Source organism: Denticeps clupeoides, chromosome 1, assembly GCF_900700375.1.
Source record: "Denticeps clupeoides chromosome 1, fDenClu1.1, whole genome shotgun sequence".
Taxonomy (NCBI): domain Eukaryota; kingdom Metazoa; phylum Chordata; class Actinopteri; order Clupeiformes; family Denticipitidae; genus Denticeps; species Denticeps clupeoides.
Genome location: NC_041707.1, coordinates 2,871,324 through 2,889,859, shown reverse-complemented (window position 1 = coordinate 2,889,859; position 18,536 = coordinate 2,871,324). Strand labels below are relative to the sequence as shown.

The 18,536-nt window shown below is 49.3% G+C and overlaps 2 protein-coding genes across 8 annotated transcripts; one reads left to right on the top strand and one right to left on the bottom strand.

Moving 5' to 3' along the window:
* Positions 1-253: 253 nt before the first annotated feature.
* commd8 (COMM domain containing 8) lies at positions 254-2,911 on the bottom strand. The gene is made up of 5 exons (XM_028981733.1): positions 2,814-2,911; positions 1,682-1,837; positions 1,442-1,594; positions 977-1,132; positions 254-501 (listed from the first exon to the last, which is right to left on the bottom strand). The coding sequence occupies exons 1-5, from the start codon at positions 2,856-2,858 to the stop codon at positions 481-483; spliced, it is 531 nt and encodes a 176-aa protein (XP_028837566.1). The 5' UTR covers positions 2,859-2,911; the 3' UTR covers positions 254-480.
* Positions 2,912-3,209: 298 nt separating this feature from the next.
* Positions 3,210-18,475, top strand: LOC114798022 (probable phospholipid-transporting ATPase VD). 7 transcript variants are annotated; one of them, XR_003751023.1, is made up of 24 exons: positions 3,210-3,345; positions 5,086-5,456; positions 5,541-5,735; positions 6,676-6,880; positions 9,066-9,151; positions 9,490-9,596; positions 9,683-9,814; positions 11,716-11,828; positions 11,935-12,187; positions 12,275-12,474; positions 12,550-12,714; positions 12,792-13,281; positions 13,540-13,646; positions 13,731-13,857; positions 13,931-14,115; positions 14,194-14,470; positions 14,548-14,624; positions 14,717-14,842; positions 14,980-15,180; positions 15,259-15,339; positions 15,423-15,527; positions 15,612-15,799; positions 17,923-18,225; positions 18,319-18,475. XR_003751023.1 is itself a non-coding variant. In XM_028993413.1 (23 exons), exons 2-23 carry the CDS (start codon positions 5,161-5,163, stop codon positions 18,122-18,124), a joined length of 3,912 nt encoding a protein of 1,303 aa, XP_028849246.1. In that variant the 5' UTR covers positions 3,210-3,345; positions 5,086-5,160; the 3' UTR covers positions 18,125-18,475. The 7 variants fall into 7 exon arrangements, 6 of the variants coding, with proteins under 6 accessions (XP_028849246.1, XP_028849214.1, XP_028849233.1 ...); XM_028993413.1 differs by having other exon boundaries at positions 12,792-13,275; positions 17,923-18,475; XM_028993381.1 differs by having other exon boundaries at positions 17,923-18,475.
* The last annotated feature ends 61 nt before the right edge of the window (positions 18,476-18,536 follow it).

Below are 18,536 nucleotides of genomic sequence, written 5' to 3'. Positions count from 1 at the left end.
AATGCCATAAACGTGAATTGGTGTGTGGCGTCTGTAGCTGCGGTGTGATGTGTGGTTATTAAAATAATATTCCTATTACATTCGTATACTGCATGCTGTACACGGCTGAGCACAACATGAGCACATCAGCCATTACTGAACTTCTCCACCTGCCCAGGTTCTCCTACATCCCCCGTTACTGGGGCAGCCGTATCGGATTGTGTGGAGATAACGGATATGAAACAAACCAAAAAAAAAAAAAAAATCACAATTATTGACATGAAGACTTTTATTTATTTACGGAAATCAGCGGTGCAATGACAGAACCTCACGTACCAAGGACACAAGTGATGCAGCTGACGTGTTGTTTGAATATGCAGTCAGCAGTGTGTGTGTGTCTGTGTGTGTTGCACAGAGACTTTTCTTGAGACATGTCTCCACTGTCATTCCACAATAATGGCATCATGCGGTCATCGTGGGACTCGGCCACGTCCATCTGTCTCACTTCAGCTGCAGCAGCACCTGTGACAACAGAAGAACGGTCGGCGCGTGTGAGGACGTGCAATAATTTATATGGGATTATGGGTACTACACAGCGTCCACCCCCCGCCGCTCTCTAAAATCCTGACCCCCCCCCGTGCACGCAGGGCGTGTCAGCGGACGTCACAAACATGGCCACGCCCACCACCCGCAACAACATGCGGGTTATATTTCGTTAGTGAACACCCACGAGCGTAGGGTGGCAGTAGCCTAGTGGGTAACACACTAACCTATGAACCAGAAGACCCAGGTTCAAATCCCACTTACTACCATGGTGTCCCTGAGCAGGACACTTAACTCTTGAGTGTCTCCAGCGGGGGACTGTCCCTGTCACTACTGATTGTAAGTCGCTCTGGATAAGGACGTCTGATAAATGCTGTAAATGTAAAATGTAAATGACCTACGCACTACTCCTTATAGAGCACCCTGTGTGTGTGTGTGTGTGTGTGTGTGAGACCTTGTTGGCTGCTTCCATTGCACTGGTGAGCGTATGCAGCTCGTCCTGGTTCATCTCTATGGTAACGGGTCGCGGTGTTCCGTTCTCCTTCACGTTCAGGGTGAGGTTCAGCAGAGGAGTGTGTAGAGAGGCCAGCTTATCACTGGACAGTGCCAGCTACACACACACACACACACACACACAACAAAGAACATTATGAAGCGAAGTGATTGTCAGCACACGGTGCACAAAGTGAAAAAATGTGTCCTCTGCATTTAACCATCACCCTTGGTGAGCAGTGGGCAGCTGCTGCCCCAGTGGTGTTAAATCATGTGATACTATGTTGCCACAGCTACGGAATCATGCCACGGGGTCAGAGTTCAGATCTGAACAGTCCAATCAGAATCAGCATCTGGCCCGAAGCAAGATGCATGACAACCGCCCACTATGGTATGGAGTGTGTAGTGTGTGTGTGTGTGTGTGTACCTTAAGCTCCCAGTTGAAGTCCTTCAGCTGGCTGGTGGAGATGCCGTTTGTTCGCTCCACCAGCGCCAGTCGGATCTCTTCCTCTCGACTCCTCACGCAGTGCAGCACACACTCCACATGAGGGGGCTTAAGGTCAGAGAGCAGCTCCTGGACCTACACACACACACACACACACACACACATAATTTACACACAGAGCCACCAACATCAACAGACAGACACTCCGTCTCAGTCACACACCTCCGCATCTGAACACTTCTTGCCCACAATAGTTCTGAAGAGGGATGAAAGCGTCTCAATCAGCTCCAACCATTCCACCAGGCTCCACAAATCAGCATAGTCTGTCCTCTCTGGAAAGCTCCGCCCACAAACCCCATCCACCACCCTGTGCAAAAACTAGACACGAGGAAAAGGTCAAGACTGGACATTACATGGCAAATCAGATGAAAAGATGTCCTCCTCCCCCAGGAGACCTAGTGGTAGAAAAGGAGGAGAGGAGGAGTCTGAGGGGAGAAGCGTTACTTCTCCTGCTCACATGGCGCTCACTTAACTCTTAATGCACAAAATACTTAAAGGTCCCCTAATACTTTTTTTTTTTTTTTACAGCCACTTTGATCCAGTCCCACAGTGAGATTTCCCAGGACGCACCATTTCAGTGTCTGTAGCTTTAAATGCTAATGAGGAGGAGGGAGGCGGGACGAGGAGGAGAGCGGCCAATAGGAGTTGAGGGGACATTTGCGGAAATTACGTCATCAACACCGTTCACCAACCACACTGTTTGGTACAGACAGGAAGTCATGTCAGCATTTTTCCAGAAAATCTCCAGAGTCTCGCGTGACAGAACTAAAAAATAAATAAATAAATAAAATAAAATACATTTGTGCTCATTTTCACATCCAATCACCGAACACTGCTTCACTGCAATGCTTCACATGTTTGGAAGCCATGACGGTTGGTAGAGATGTTTTAGGGAAATTCTTTGGACGGAAAAAGCATGAGAAACGGGAGGTAACCTTTCCCCTTATGACGTCATAAGGGGACAAATTCCATGACCGACCGTCTAACCTGGTGTTCTCCGAACAGTGAAGCAGAATGACTAAAACACACTTTACACCTATAACCATTTCTAGCCACTACAGGAAACTCGTATTAATGTTCAATCATCTCACAACGTGACAATTTTCATAATAGGAGACCTTTAAGTTAACATGAGCCTCTTCGCATTTTGCATCTTGCAGAACACTCCAATAAGGTCTGGAGGAGGTAAGGAACTAAGGTCGTTTTTTTTTTTTTTTTTTTTACCGCAAACAAAGGACTAAACGCGCTAAACGAAAAGCAAGCGGACGAAGTGACAAAGTGCCGCGTCCCTCACCCCGGCGCAGCGCTCCAGGGGAACCTTCTCCAGCCCCCGCACCATCTTCACCACGCCGGCCCGCAGCGAGCCGCGGGTCAGCTGACCGGCGGCGGCGAGTCACGTGACGCGAGCCGCGCCGGGCCTTCAAAATAAGAGCGTGAAAGATTCTGATGGTGACTGTTATTATTATTTATTATTATTATGCGTGATCGATAGTATTGGTGACGTTGGTGCTACGTTAGGCCACGTCCTGCCCACGTCTGTTCCGGCTGCCGCGGATTAAACGCGGTGCAGCCATAACAATGTGAATATCATTACAATGTGAAGAAGTTTAAACGAACTTGGTCCACGTGACTGGTGGGGGGGGAGAGAGAGAGAGAGAGAGAGAGAGAGAGGGAGGGAGGGAGAGAGAGAGAGAGAGAGAGAGAGAGAGAGAGAGTTGCGCGGAAGGGCCCGTTTTTTCAGCAGATCTGCGCATCCCCGGCGGTCGGGACTCGGCCGGACGGGGATGAAGATGGTGATGATGGCGCTGGTGGTGGAGGTGGAGGAGGTGAGTCGGCTCTCCGGGGATCCGCGTCCTGTTGTGGCAACTGAGGGTCTGTGTTTCCGGGTTCCAGCTCCCGACGAACAGGAGGGAACGCCGCGTTCATTTTAACCGGTCTGGCTTTTAGACTTTTTTCACTGTGTGTGTGTGTGTGTGTGTGTGTGTGTGTGTGTGTGTTCTGAAATAAAAATCTGAATTTATCAGATGCATTTTTACACTAGAACCCGTTCTTCTCACAGGTTTTACTCCGTTTCTTTTTTCCTGGAAGAATTCAGACTAAGCCAATCATGTGAGACATGTGACTGAGAGAAATTGTGTGTGTGTGTGTGTGTGTGTGTGTGTGTGTCTGGACTGACTGGGACATCTGTGTGTATCTTCCTGTTGCTTAGCTAGTCACCAAGGGACACGTTCCGCAGTGTTTCACCATGACAGTCACTTCACTTTCACCTTTTCTCCCACACTGATTGTGCAACAATCTCACCGCAGCTTGGGGCATTTCACACCGGTGCGTTATAAAGATCACGTGTGTGTGTGTGTGTGTGTGTGTGTAAGAGACAGCGAGAGATGATTGTCTTCAACTTTAAACGAGGAACACGAAGGTTCTGGTTCTGAACCTTCCTCCTGAGACACCTAATACTGAGCAGGAGCAGCCCCACCGTGTTCATGCATGAGCTCCACTGGACCTCTGAAGGTATCTGCTCTGGTATCTGGCACAAGCATGGATCAGACTGTTTTTTTTCCAGCACGTCCCACAGATGGTCAGTTGAGATCTGGAGAACTTGGACGAATGTTCCTCAGAATGTCCTTGACCATTTCTGCAGGGTTTCCATCAGGGAATACTGTGTGGTTTGGGTAGGTGATTCAGCTTCAGTAGATCTTCTGTTGGATCAGAGAATATGTCCTGCCTTGGACCCCTGCAGACCAGGAAGATCCTACAAGAGCTGGATAATCGGTGTTACGCAGTGCTGAATGGTTTTACTGGTGTATTGTAATGAACCATAATTGGTTGACATTTTGACTAATTCCCTTTATATTGCACTAGATGGTGCGTGGTGGACTTCCTCACACACACACACACACACACACACACACACACACTGTAGTGTTGGTTTTTTAACACCGGATCACTTCCACAAATCCAAGCGAGAAGGGGAAGTTTGCAATAAAAAGTTCAGCTTTCATAAGAAGATATGGTGGTGGTGATGAGGAGAAGGAGCGGTTTAATTGATTATTAAATGAATATGTGGATTTTTTGTGAAGTTATTGTCATTGTGAAACACTGCAGCACAGCACACGTTGACACAACAAAATGTGTCCTCTGTATTTAACCGTCACCCTTGGTGAGCAGTGGGCAGCCATGACAGGCGCCCGGGGAGCAGTGTGTGGAGACAGATCGGGATTCGAACCGGCAACCTTCTTATTACGGGGCCGCTTCCTTAACCGCTAGGCCACCACTGCCCCAAACCATCACCCTTGGTGAGCAGTGGGCGGCCATGACAGGCGCCCAGGGAGCAGTGTGTGGGGACGGTACCTCCATCAAGGGGACTTCAGTGGCACCTTGGAGGTTTGGGATTTGAACCGGCGACCTTCTGATTACGGGGCCACTTCCCGCTGCATGTGTCTGAATTCTTATCAATTTAATATTTTGCATATAATAAGAGTATTTTATAGGCACGGCTGCTCTTGTTTTGGTATATTTTTTAAGTCGAGTATTAATTTTTGCCTGTGTGTGTGTGTGTTTAACAGGTACAAGTCAGGTGTGTGACATTCCCCCTGATGACCTCTGTCTTCTGATTGGTTAGCCTGGCAGTAATCAGACCAATGGAACGTCTCCACTGGATACGTCACCGGCTGCAGCGGCTGCTCCCTGGGGACGGCGGGAGGGGCTGGTACTCTCCCGCCTCCACCCTCAGCACCAAAAGGTCCCTGGATCCCCCGGACTCTCCAGACCCTGGCGGTCGGCGCCTCTCAGGGAAGAGGAGGAGCGTGACGCCGCGCCACGCCCCCGGCCAATCACAGCACGGGAGTTCCAGGAATTACCAGGGCAACGGCATCAGGACCACCAAGTACAGCCTGCTCAGCTTCATCCCCAAGAACCTGTTCGAGCAGTTCCACCGGTAAGGACGTCTCTCAGGCTGGAAGATGTGAAGATCTGGTGTTCCCAGGATGCTCCTCATGCTGCTGCTGTGCCTGATGCTCAGGGTGGCGAACCTCTACTTCCTGTTCCTGGTGCTGCTGAACTGGGTGCCGGTGGTGGAGGCGTTTCAGAAGGAGATCACCATGATCCCGCTGGCCGTCGTTTTGTTTGTCATCGCGGTGAAGGACGCGCTGGAGGATTACCGGCGCTACCGCTACGACCAGCGCGTCAACAACACCAGCACCTCCGTCTACTGTGGGTCAGTCTCTCCCTCCCTCTCTCTCCCTCTCTCTCTCTCTCTGTCCAGGTAAAGTTAAACCTAAGGCTGGTTTCAGTTCCTCACCAGTTATCAGAAGCAAGGTTCTTCCCAGAATGGAGCTATAAACGCTCAGAGTTGACCTTTGACCTGTTTATGAGTAGTAACTATGCTCATACAGAGAACAAATAGACCAGTGAATAGCAGCTGTGATGAGGGTTCATATGTGGCAGGGACCAGGGTGGAGGTCCGTGTGTATGAAAGGGAGTGACTGATTGAACACACACACACACACACACACACACACACACACATATACACACACGTTAGATCATGGCCGCTGGTGAACTCTGGAGGAGTCAGGAGAGGAGCAAGCGGAGGGTGGTGAGTCCTCTGATGGAGGATGAAGAACGTTCTGAGCTGCGCCGGACCTACAGCGGGAATAAAATCTGCACCAGCAGGTACACGTTCCTCTCCTTCCTCCCCAAGAACCTGTTCGAACAGCTGCACCGCTGGGCCAACGTCTACTTCCTGCTCATCGTCGCCCTCAACTTCGTTCCCGCCGTCAACGCCTTCCAGCCCGAGGCATCCGTCCTGCCCGTGGTGCTGGTGCTGGGCGTCACCGCGGCGAAGGACGCGTGGGAGGACCACCGCAGGTGGAGGACTGACCGGGAGGTGAACAGACTCAAGTGTGGGGTGTATGACAGGTGAACCCCCACACACACACACACACACACACACACACACACTCACCATCCAGAGCGGGATCCACTCCACCCTGCAGCAGCTACAGCGGCACGGCTCAGTGTGTGTTAGGGCGCGGCCAGTTAGAGATTAACGATTAGTCACCCTTTAAAACTGCGTCTGCTTGATATTTTATCGTTTTTGAACTTTGCTCTCCTTTTATTGTGTGTGTGTGTGTGTGTGTGTGTGTGTGCGTTAGGAAGCAGCGGCGGTACGTGGAGCGGCGCTGGGCGGAGGTGTGTGTTGGGGATCTGGTACGTCTCTACTGTAACGACATCATTCCGGCCGACATGGTTCTGCTGCACTCCTCGGACCCGGGCGGAGTCTGCCACATCGAGACGGCCAACCTGGACGGAGAATCCAACCTGAAGCTCCGGCGCGTGGTGCGGGACCTGCAGCGGCAGGCGAGTCGGGCGGGACAAAAAGCGGCGGTCTCGATTCAAATCAAATCGCGAAACTCTGGTGCGGTCCGTCTGGGGAGAACGCATACAGAACCGAAACAGGGCCGAACGCTGTCACGTGATTGGAGAAGAGTGAATTATGGGTAAATGTCGTTTCCCCCCCACCACCTCCTGTGTTAATGCGCAGCTCCAGGCAACGGTCATCTCTAAACTGGACTATTGTAACTCTCTCCTGGCCGGAACCCCTCCAGATCAGAGGTCCAAAACATGGCAGCGCGTCTTATCTTCAACCAGCCCAAACACACCCACGTCCCGCCTCTTCTCACCTCTCCCTACCGGCTCCCGGTAGCTGCTCGCATCGAGTTTAAATCCTTGGAAGTTCTCCCTCTTACACCAACACACTACTAGCTGGTTTCACTCCTGCATGCCCTCTCAGATCTACGCAACATTCCCTCTTCACGGGGTCTCCGGTCCCAGTCGACTCTGTTCTCCTTCGTTGTCCCTGGCTGGTGGGACAACTTGTCCTGCTCCATTCGACTAGCCGAGACTACCACCACCTTTAAGAAGCAGCTGAAAACCCACTTGTTCAAAAAGTATTTCAGACGAGTCCAACACTAACACACCACACACACAAAAACTCATCTAGCACCTAACAATTCCCCAGCATGTTGTATTCCTGACAAGTTGGGCCTTATCAGGGCTCATAGTTTTGTAACTCAAAATCTATAGAACCCGAATGAGAACTGCTGGTGTCCTCTTGTAAGTCACTTTGGATACTTTACTTGCCAAGTAAAGTAAAGTAAAGTCTTGTTATGCGCCTTCGACGACTGAGTAACTGTGTTATGTTTTCAAAATATATGTTTTGCCTAAAGCACTAAATTCATGTGATATGACATAAAATTGCCATGGCAACATCCACCCCGCGTACATTTTCTTCCCTCTCGTCCCTCCAATTTCACGCAAACACAGCCACAACAGCAGATCTGCTTCCTGGATTCACTTTTGTAGTTCCTGCAGAGATGCATCTGACCAATCAGCAGAGAGAGAGTTTTTTTTTTCCGTGGTGTGAAAGCACCCTTAAGGGACCAAATGGGACATTTACCAGGAGTGGGAAAAAAAAGTCTGATGTTTGCATTACGAATCTGTTGCTGACAACTCAATATGAGATCCAAAGCTCCGTCAGCGTCAGTGAAGCGAGCAATCATTAGGCTGAAAAATAAAAACAATAGCATTAGGTGTGGCCGAAGCAACTGCCTGGAACATTCTTAAAAAAAGAGAGATCGCACCAGGCCTGGAAGACCAAGGAGAGCAACTGTGGTAGATGGCTGAAGAATTCCTTCATTTGTGAAGAAAAAAGCCATTCACAAGTTGTCCAGATCCGGGAGGAAAGTGTGTGTGTGTGTGTGTGTCAAACTCAACAACCAAGAGAAGACTTCACCAGAGGGTTCACCACAAGATGGATACCATTGGTGAGCCTCCAAAACAGATGAGACAAAGGAGTATGGAGGAAGAGTATGGAGAGGGACAAGAACTTCTCATGGTCTGAAACGTCGCACCTCTTCAGTGACGCGTGGTGGTTTCAGGAAATATTATCTGCTTATATTCCCCCAAAGGCCTCAGAATCATTAGACGATGCTTCACCGTGCAGGTGGACGATGACCTGAAGCATTCTGCAACAAAAGAGTTCTAAGGCAAAGAAGTGCAATATTATGCAACGGCCAAGTAAAGTACCTGACCTGGATCTGATTGAGTTTGAATTTCACTTGCTGAAGACAAAACTGATGGGAAAATGTCCCAAGACCAGGCAGGATCTGAAGAACGTTGCAGTAGAGACCTGGCAGAACGTCACAAGGGATGTAACCCAGCGGTGATGTCTATGCATCCAGACTTCAGGTGTTAAAAATGTAAAGTTTTGATTTATGATCGTTAATTTGTCCCATTAAATTCGGTCCCTTAAAAGGTGGGAGGGACATACAAACCGTTGTAAAACATACAGCATTCACCTGATTTGGGTGCGATTACCCTCAAATTAAAGGTGGACATCTGAAGTTTCAAACCCACTGTGGTGATTTATGGAGCCAAAAAGATTTTTGGCAATCTCCCAATATTTGTAGACCGGACTGTACAGGAACCACAACACGTTTATTTGTCTGCTTCTAAGTGTGTGGTGTGTGTGTGGTGTTTTTAGGGACTGGACTTCAGCCCAGAGACCTTCAGCAGTCGTATTGAGTGTGAGAACCCAAACAATGAACTGCAGTGCTTCAGGGGTTACATGTGAGTAATAACCCTAATCTTAGTTCTGTATGAGCTGTTGTCCATCCTGATTATGAGACAAAACAGTTCAGGATCCGTAACGGGGGGTTTCATCTCGGTTCAGGACCCGTAACGGGGGGTTTCATATCATTTCAGGACCCGTAACGGGGGGGTTTCATATCAATTCAGGACCCCTAACGGGGGGGTTTAATCTCAATTCAGGATCTGTAACGGGGGGTTTCATGTCAGATCAGGACCCGTAATGGGGGGGAGGGGTTTAATCTCAGTTCAGGACCAGTCAGGGGGGGTTTAATCAGGCCTTGTACCTTGACAGTTATATGTGTGTGTGTGTGTGTTAGGGAACACCCCAGTAAAGCTCGCGTAGGACTGCACATTGAGAACCTGCTCCTAAGAACGTGCACAGTGAGGAACACCGAGATGGTGGTCGGCTTTGTGGTCTATGCTGGTAAGATTTCACACCCGTTTAGCATTTTTTCCTCCTGGAGAGCCTTAGAAGCTCATGAAGGTCATGTGTGTGTTTCTCTTTCTCAGGTCATGAGACAAAGGCGATGCAAAATAACAGCGGGCCACGTTACAAACGCAGCAAACTGGAGAGACGCCTGAACACAGACGTGCTGTGGAGTGTCGCGCTGCTGCTGCTGCTGTGCTTTACTGCTGCTGTGGGTCAGTTCACACTCTTTTACACAAGCACCTTCTCTCATTTAGAAAATTGGAACAGAGATACTGTGATGTCTCCAGCTCCAGTCATGTTGTAGATCCGACGTATTTGGTCTGTGTGATGTGTTGGTTTGCGATTATGTGCAGGTTGTAGGTTGGTTGTGTAGGTTGGTTTATGGTTAGAATAGAATAGAATGGCTTTTATTGTCACTATGCACATGTACAATGAGATTAAAAGCAACTCCTTCAGTGCAGACATGTATGCAGAAAATAGCACAAGAAAAATACAAAATTACCACCAGGTTGTAGTTTTATTGTGTTAGTTGGTTTGCGGTTACTGCAGGTTGTAGTTTGCTTGTGTTTGTTGGTTGGCGGTTATCTGCGGGTTGTAGTTTGCTTGTGTTTGCGGTTATATGTGGGTTGTAGTTTGCTTGTGTTGGTTGGTTTGCGGTTACTGCAGGTTGTAGTTTTGTTGTGTTTGTTAGTTTGAGGTTATCTACAGGTTGTAGTTTGCTTGTGTTTGTTGGTTGGTGGTTACTGCAGGTTGTAGTTTTGTTGTGTTTGTTGGTTTGAGGTTATCTACAGGTTGTAGTTTGCTTGTGTTGGGTGGTTGGCGGTTGGTTGGTTTGCGGTTATCTTCAGGTTGTAGTTTGCTTGTGTTTGTTGGTTGGTGGTTTGCTTGTGTTTGTTGGTTGGCGTTTATTTGCTGGTTGTAGTTTCCTTGTGTTTGTGGTTATACATTATGTGGGTTGTAGTTTTGTGTTGGTGGGTTTGCAGTTATCTGCTGGTTGTAGTTTGCTTGTGTTGGTTGGTTTGCGGTTATCTGCAGGTTGTAGTTTGCTTGTGTTTGTTGGTTGGTTTGCGGTTACTGCAGGTTGTAGTTTGCTTGTGTTTGTTGGTTGGTGGTTTGCTTGTGTTTGTTGGTTGGCGTTTATTTGCTGGTTGTAGTTTCCTTGTGTTTGTGGTTATACATTATGTGGGTTGTAGTTTTGTGTTGGTTGGTTTGCGGTTATCTGCAGGTTGTAGTTTGCTTGTGTTTGTTGGTTGGTGGTTACTGCAGGTTGTAGTTTTGTTGTGTTTGTTGGTTTGAGGTTATCTACAGGTTGTAGTTTGCTTGTGTTGGGTGGTTGGTGGTTGGTTGGTTTGCGGTTATCTTCAGGTTGTAGTTTGCTTGTGTTTGTTGGTTGGTGGTTTGCTTGTGTTTGTTGGTTGGCGTTTATTTGCTGGTTGTAGTTTCCTTGTGTTTGTGGTTATACATTATGTGGGTTGTAGTTTTGTGTTGGTTGGTTTGCGGTTATCTGCAGGTTGTAGTTTGCTTGTGTTTGTTGGTTGGTGGTTACTGCAGGTTGTAGTTTTGTTGTGTTTGTTGGTTTGAGGTTATCTACAGGTTGTAGTTTGCTTGTGTTGGGTGGTTGGTGGTTGGTTGGTTTGCGGATATCTTCAGGTTGTAGTTTGCTTGTGTTTGTTGGTTGTGGTTTGCTTGTGTTTGTTGGTTGGCGTTTATTTGCTGGTTGTAGTTTCCTTGTGTTTGTGGTTATACATTATGTGGGTTGTAGTTTTGTGTTGGTTGGTTTGCGGTTATCTGCAGGTTGTAGTTTGCTTGTGTTTGTTGGTTGGTGGTTACTGCAGGTTGTAGTTTTGTTGTGTTTGTTGGTTTGAGGTTATCTACAGGTTGTAGTTTGCTTGTGTTGGGTGGTTGGTGGTTTGCTTGTGTTTGTTGGTTGGCGTTTATTTGCTGGTTGTAGTTTCCTTGTGTTTGTGGTTATACATTATGTGGGTTGTAGTTTTGTGTTGGTTGGTTTGCGGTTATCTGCAGGTTGTAGTTTCCTTGTGTTTGTGGTTATATGTGGGTTGTAGTTTGGTTGTATGTTGCTCTTTGATTTCTTTTTTTGTCTTCTTCTCCCTAGGCCATGGTCTCTGGCTAAACAGTTTAAAGAACCCCTTCTTTCTAATTCCTGGTGACCCCCCTCCCCTGCTGGCTGGATTCTACATGTTCTGGACGATGATTATCGTACTGCAGGTAACACACACACACACACACACGCACACACACACACAGCTACTTGATCCATGCCCCTTTCAGCCCTGTTTGCTGAACAGGTTCTGATGTGTCTCCTCTGGTGCAGGTGTTGATCCCGATCTCCCTCTACGTGTCTATTGAGATTGTAAAGCTGGGCCAGATCTACTTCATCCAGAGCGACGTGGATCTGTACAGTGAGCAGACCGCTTCGGGGGTGCAGTGCAGGGCCCTGAACATCACCGAGGACCTCGGCCAGATCCAGTATTTGTTCTCCGACAAAACTGGAACGCTGACCGAGAACTGCATGCTGTTCCGACGATGCACCATCGCCGGAGTGGAGTACCCTCACCACGACAACGGTCATAACGCTTTACAGATGGTTGATTGTGGGATTGTGTTGTCATGGCGATGTGTATGTAATGCCAATCACTGCCTTTTACGCGCAGCGCAATGGCTGGAGCAGTATGAGGAGCAGGACACACACTCCCGGCCGCACACGCTCCGCTCTCGCTGCAGCAGGAAGTCCCTGAGCTGCCGATCCCTCAGCTGCAACCGCAGCTCCGTCTCTCTGCACACGCTCGCCTCGCAGTCGGACACGGCGTCGCAGGAGCCCGCGCACGCGCACGGCGCCTTCAGCCGGACCATGGTGGGTGACGGGCCGCCTTAAACGCACGCCGAAAACATTTCAAACGCAGCCCTTCTCTTCGTCTGGCGCGTGCAGGAGTGCATGGTGGCCCCGGACCCTCTGCTGCAGCTGAAGCTGCAGGAGCTGCCGCGGCCTGAGGGCGCCGCCGCCGCCGAACTCTCCTACATCCTGGACTTTTTCCTGGCCCTGGCCGTGTGCAACACTGTGGTCGTGTCGTCCCCCACCAAGTCCCAGCATGTGGTACAGCCCCACTTCAGTCCGCCTCTTCGAACGTGTGTGTGGCGCATTGATGACGTGTGTGTGTGTGTGTGTCCCAGGTTCCTGTCCCGCGGACTCCCCAGCGTTCTCTCGAGGACATGAAGCTGCTGCTGCAGAAGTTCAGCCTCCCGCGTTTCCCACATGCCCCTTCCAGCCTGCACCCCGACACACCGGCTCCCGCCCAAAGCCCCGCCCCCTCGTCATTTCCGGCACCGTCGGCCGAGGGGGCGGGGCTTTGGGAGGAATGCGACGATGACGATTGCGGCGAAGAGCTGTTTTACGAGTCGGAGAGCCCGGACGAGGCGGCGCTGGTCCAGGCGGCGCGGGCGTACGGCTACACCCTGCAGGCGCGCTCGGCGGAGCATCTGGTGGTGGCGCTGCCAGGCTCCGCCCCTCTCACCGTGCCGCTCCTTCACTTGCTGCCGTTCCACTCCGACCGCAAGCGCATGTCCGTGGTGGTCCGACACCCCGTCACCGGACGGGTGGTCGTCTTCACCAAGGGCGCCGACAGCGTCGTCATGGAGCTGAGCCGAGACGACGCGGGTGAGTGTGAGTTCGTCAGCGTGACACTCTTTACAAACTCCCACAGGGACTTATGTGGTAGCCTAGCGGGTAACACACTCGCCTATGAACCAGAAGACCCGGGTTCAAACCCCACTTACTACCATCGTGTCCCTGAGCAAGACACTTAACCCTGAGTGTCTCCAGGGGGGGACTGTCCCTATAACTACTGATTGTAATTCGCTCTGGATAAGGGCGTCTAGTAAATGCTGTAAATGTAAATGTGGTGTGTATCTGTGCTGTCAGCTGCCGATGAGGAGGAAGAGCACCAGGCCTTCATCAGAGAACAGACGCAGAGGCACCTGGACGACTACGCCAGGGAGGGGCTGCGGACGCTGTGTGTAGCCAAGAGGGTAACGAATCAGTAATAGAACACACACACACAAACACACAAACACACACACTCTCTGGTCATTGAGCTGTCTTCCGTTTCATAGGTTCTGGAGGAGGCGGAGTATGAGGCGTGGCTTAAGAAGCATGTTCTTGCTGAAACCAGCATTGAGAATAGGGAGGAGCTTCTTTTGGACTCCGCCCAGAGGCTAGAGACCAACCTAACGCTGCTAGGTGACTGCTCCACCCTTAAAGATGCGTGTGCGGAGGAGGATGTTTTCACGACTCCTCCCCTCCTTTCACTCAGGAGCGACCGGCATAGTTGACCGGCTGCAGGACGACGTCCCAGAGACCATTGAGGCCCTGCAGAGGGCGGGGATCCGAATGTGGGTGCTGACCGGAGACAAACAGGAAACCGCGGTGAACATCGCCTACGCCTGCCGCCTGCTCCGCCCCTCAGACCAGCTTCTGACTGCCAACTGCGAGAGCAAGGTGATGACCTCTGACCTCTGACCTGAGGAAAGTGGGAAGGAAGGGATAAGGAGATGAAGTATTTTTCTGTCTGTGTAGGATGCGTGTGAGGCGCTGTTCTCTCGGCTCTCTGAAGAAATCCACCGGTGGGAGGAGTCGCAGGCCGCGTCTGTGGGTGGAGGGGGCGTGTCCGGATTCACCCTGGTGATTGATGGGCGGACGCTGGACTGGGCTCTGGGGGCGGAGCTTCAGGGGGCGTTTCTGCAGCTCACCCAGCACTGCCGTTCGGTCATCTGCTGCCGCTCTACCCCCCTGCAGAAGAGCCAGGTGGTACGACTCGTCCGGGACACACTCGGGGTCACGACCCTGGCCGTAGGTCAGTGTGTGTGGACTGTGGTTTTGTTGGAGAACGCTTCGTGTAAATGCTTCATTAAAAGAGTTTGTGTCTCCCAGGTGATGGAGCAAATGATGTCAGCATGATCCAGGTGGCAGACGTGGGCATCGGTATCTCAGGACAGGAAGGCATGCAGGTACACACACACACACACACACACACTTACACTTCTTGGACTATTCCTTGTGGATTCTGATTGGACAAGTTTTGTCGTGGTTTCTCTCTCAGGCTGTGATGTCCAGCGATTTTGCCGTCTCCAGGTTCAAACACCTGCGGAAGCTGCTGTTGGTTCACGGCCACTGGTGCTACACCCGTCTGGCCAACATGATCCTCTACTTCTTCTACAAGAACGTGGTGAGCGTGTCACACTTCATCTTCAGCCACGGCCGGCCAGACAGAATCTGCACCCATTTTACCTGACAGAACGTCAACCATGATCTCTCTCTCTCTCGCTCTCTCTCTCTCTCTTTCTCTCATCCCCTCATCCCCAGATGTACGTGAACCTGTTGTTCTGGTACCAGTTCTTCTGCGGATTTTCAGGCAGCGTAATGACCAACTCCTGGGCCCTGATCTTCTTTAACCTGCTCTTCACCTCAGCCCCACCCCTCCTCTACGGCATCTTGGACAAGGACGTCTCGGCCGACGCCCTACTCGGCGTGCCACAGCTCTACGCATCTGGACAGAATTCCGAGGTGTGACGTGACTCTTTTGAACTCGCTTTGAGTAAATGGCGACCGCTCTGTACCGGTGTGTGTGCGTGTGTACAACAGGCCTACTGCCGCACCACCTTCTGGTTGACGCTGCTGGACTCCTTCTACCAGAGCCTGGTCTGTTTCTTCGTCCCGTACCTTGTGAGTAACCGTCTATTTCTGGCGGGGCTGGACACACCGGTGCATTCTGGTCCCTGATCTTCGCGTGTTTGTGCGTTTATCAGGCGTTCGCCGGCTCTGACGTCAGCATCTTTTCGTTTGGATCGCCCATCAATAGCTCCGCCCTCCTCATCATCCTGTTGCACCAGGTCATCGAGAGCCGAACACTGGTGAGCCAGTCAGAACTCACCGGGGGCCCGTTGTCTGTCAGTCTGTCCCACACATGACCGTTCTTCCTTTTCCTGCGCGCGCAGACGTGGCTGCACGGTGCCGTGCTGCTGGGCAGCGCCGCGTTTTATTACGGCTTCTCGCTGCTCTTCAGCGTGCTGTGTGTCACCTGCAATTCGCCCACCGACCCGCTGGGCGTCGAGACACACGCCATGTCCCAGCCGCTCTACTACTGCGTGTGCGTTCTGACCACGGTGCTGGCGCTGCTTCCCAGGTATGGACACACATACAGTATGTGAACCCTTCGGAGTTCTGTGGAATTCTGCTGAAATTGGTCATAGAGGAAGATCAGATCACAACAATAAAAAAAACACAGTCTGTTTCAACTAATAACACACAAATAATGATTTTTATTAAATACATGTAAACCTGAACCCTGGTCCTTCGGCAGCAACAACCTCAACCAAACGTTCCCTTAAGTTGTACAACTCTAGACAAGAATGGAGTTCATGGGAGGACGTGTCTTAGATTCACCAACAGTTGTGTTAGCATGTGCCATACGTCATTAGCTGAATCCCTAGGATTCTTCATCGCCTCACTAAGCCTTCTGGACGCTGCTCTTAGTCAACGTCATTTATGGTGAAATATTTACTTTGTCAACGGACCGTTTTGACGAGATGAAGATGAGACGTAAAATGCTGGTCATGTGACGATAACTACAGCAAACTATATCACGTATTATTGTTGACAAATAAAAACGAGACAAAATATGTTTACAAGATAAAAACTATACTCGTAATTTCTGTTGACTAAAACGAGACGTTATTTCCTCTCATTTCATCGCATTTTTATATCCTGTAACTCCCGTCCGGTCGATCAGATGACATAAAACGCAGTTCACAATTGTGAATATAAACATTTAAAAATTATTTGAAAAGTTTGTGAACTAAGAAATAAGTGATCGGTCTATAATTTCAATGGTAGGTGTATTTGCACATTGATATGGGTATTTTTGAACTGGATATTTTTTATTATTGTTCTAATAACAAAAAATATTCAGAAACATACATTTCAAAATGGTTATAAATGAGTTAGCATTTTCATGAATGAAATAAGTATTTTTATCAATGAGCAAGATTTCTGTGTCCCAGGCAAAGAGGTGACATTGAGCGCTTCTCAACTTACCTGTACCTGTATAAAAGACACTGGTTCATAGAACCAACCAATCTATCCAGATTCTGAACTTTGCACCATGGTCAAAGAGCTTACCCCTGATGTCAGGGACAAGATTGTGGACCTACACACGGCTGGAATGGGCTACAAGACCATCGGCAAGCAGCTGGGTGAGAAGGTGACAAGTCAAAGTGATTATGCAAAAATAGAAGAAGAACCACAAAGTAACTGCCAATATCCCTCAGTCTGGAGCTCCACGCAAGATCTCGCCTCGTGGAGTTTCAATGAAAATGAGAACGGTGAAAATGAGAACCAGGCCAGAACTAATTTGGAGGAACTTGACAATGATCTCAAGGCAGCTGGGACCCCATTCACCAGCAAAACAGTTGGTAATACAAGGACTGCAAGGTCCTCCAGCTCAAGAAAGCACATGTACAGGGTCACCACCGAACATCTAAATGGTTCAGAGGAGGACTGGCTGAAAATGATGTGGTCAGATGAGACGGATGAGCCAGTACATTGAAAATGACAAAATCCCACCTTGTGGCAACTACAAGAAATGTCTGACCTCTGTGATGACAAAAAAAAACAAACACCGTTTTACAAAGGTATCAAATTGAATTTATAAATGTATTTTTTTGGATTGTTCGCTGTTTAAACCTGCCTTTGAAATTAGAGACTGGTTTATTTTTTTCCGTGACTGTACAGTAGAAATGAGAATTCCTCCTTCGGTCCACTTAATGTCCACGTAATGACAAAGTTTAAAATATAATAGAAATAGAAATAAAAAATGTGCAAAACAGCTTAATGTACAAGAATGGCTTCCGAAAACAAATACACAATACAGATGAAATGGACAGACTGGAAGAGACACGGGACACATTCCAAAGAATGACAGAGCTAAAGCAGTTCTGCCGGGACGAATGGGACAAGATTCGTCCTGGGCGGTAGCAGCTCTGCAGGCAACACTCTCACCTGTCCCTCAGGGATACAATGATCAGGGACAATAAAAAGGCAATCTGGACTTTTATTTCCAGGGTTGAGATCTGGTTGGAATGCATTATTTTAGGTATATAATATTTGTTTTGTTGTGTATTTTGTGCATTAATGCAGAAAACCATGAAAAGGGTTCACATACTTTTTCTTGCCATTGTACACAGAACACACACAAACGGCACAAAAAAAAAAAATCATAGGAAAGACTGAGCTGTTTCTCTCTTTCAGGGTTTCATACCATGCCTTCCATAACACCATCTGTCCTCCAGACACCGTGAGGGCAGGGCTTATGGACAGACTCGTGTCTAAGGAGTACTGGACCCACGTCGGTCAATGGACAGACACTCCGGCACCGCAGACACTGAGTGTGAATGCAGATCCCAGCAGCACTACTGACCGCCCCCCAGACCACCACAACGTCCTCTCCTGACAGCCCTACCACATGATGATCATGAATTGTCACATTTATATAAAGTTCTTTATGCTTTGAGGTGAAGTTGGAGTGCCCACACACGCTGGGCTGGTCTCCAGGTAGGGCCTGGGTTCATGGTGATGGCAGATCTTCAGCATGGAATTCGGATTTTATTTTGCGCTGATGTTGCTGCTTCACGGTGTCTCTCATAGTGTTACGGAGAAGAAGCTTTGGACGGCTGCAGGTCCTGTGTGGATGTGGTCCAGGGTTCTGCTCAGTATTGACTGGTCATGTGACTAGATGATGACTGAAATTATGCATCCTGATCACAGGACTGGAAATTAAACTGGACTCTTTTTTTATGCTTCACTTGTGTCTTTCTTCTTTATTTTAAAACCAAAATGCACAATAAATGAGGTTTATTGCTTTT

Excerpts from the sequence above, each read along its gene's own strand:
- LOC114798022 (XM_028993381.1), top strand. The coding sequence starts at position 5,161 with ATGGAACGTCTCCACTGGATACGTCACCGGCTGCAGCGGCTGCTCCCT. Across the intron at positions 13,282-13,539 it reads CCGAGACGACGCGGGTGAGT|CTGCCGATGAGGAGGAAGAG; the intron begins GTGAGTTCGTCA and ends CTGTGCTGTCAG. Across the intron at positions 13,858-13,930 it reads GACCAACCTAACGCTGCTAG|GAGCGACCGGCATAGTTGAC; the intron begins GTGACTGCTCCA and ends CCTTTCACTCAG.
- commd8 (XM_028981733.1), bottom strand. The coding sequence starts at position 2,858 with ATGGTGCGGGGGCTGGAGAAGGTTCCCCTGGAGCGCTGCGCCGGG. Across the intron at positions 1,595-1,681 it reads AGAAGTGTTCAGATGCGGAG|GTCCAGGAGCTGCTCTCTGA; the intron begins GTGTGTGACTGA and ends GTGTGTGTGTAG. Across the intron at positions 1,133-1,441 it reads ACTTCAACTGGGAGCTTAAG|CTGGCACTGTCCAGTGATAA; the intron begins GTACACACACAC and ends GTGTGTGTGTAG.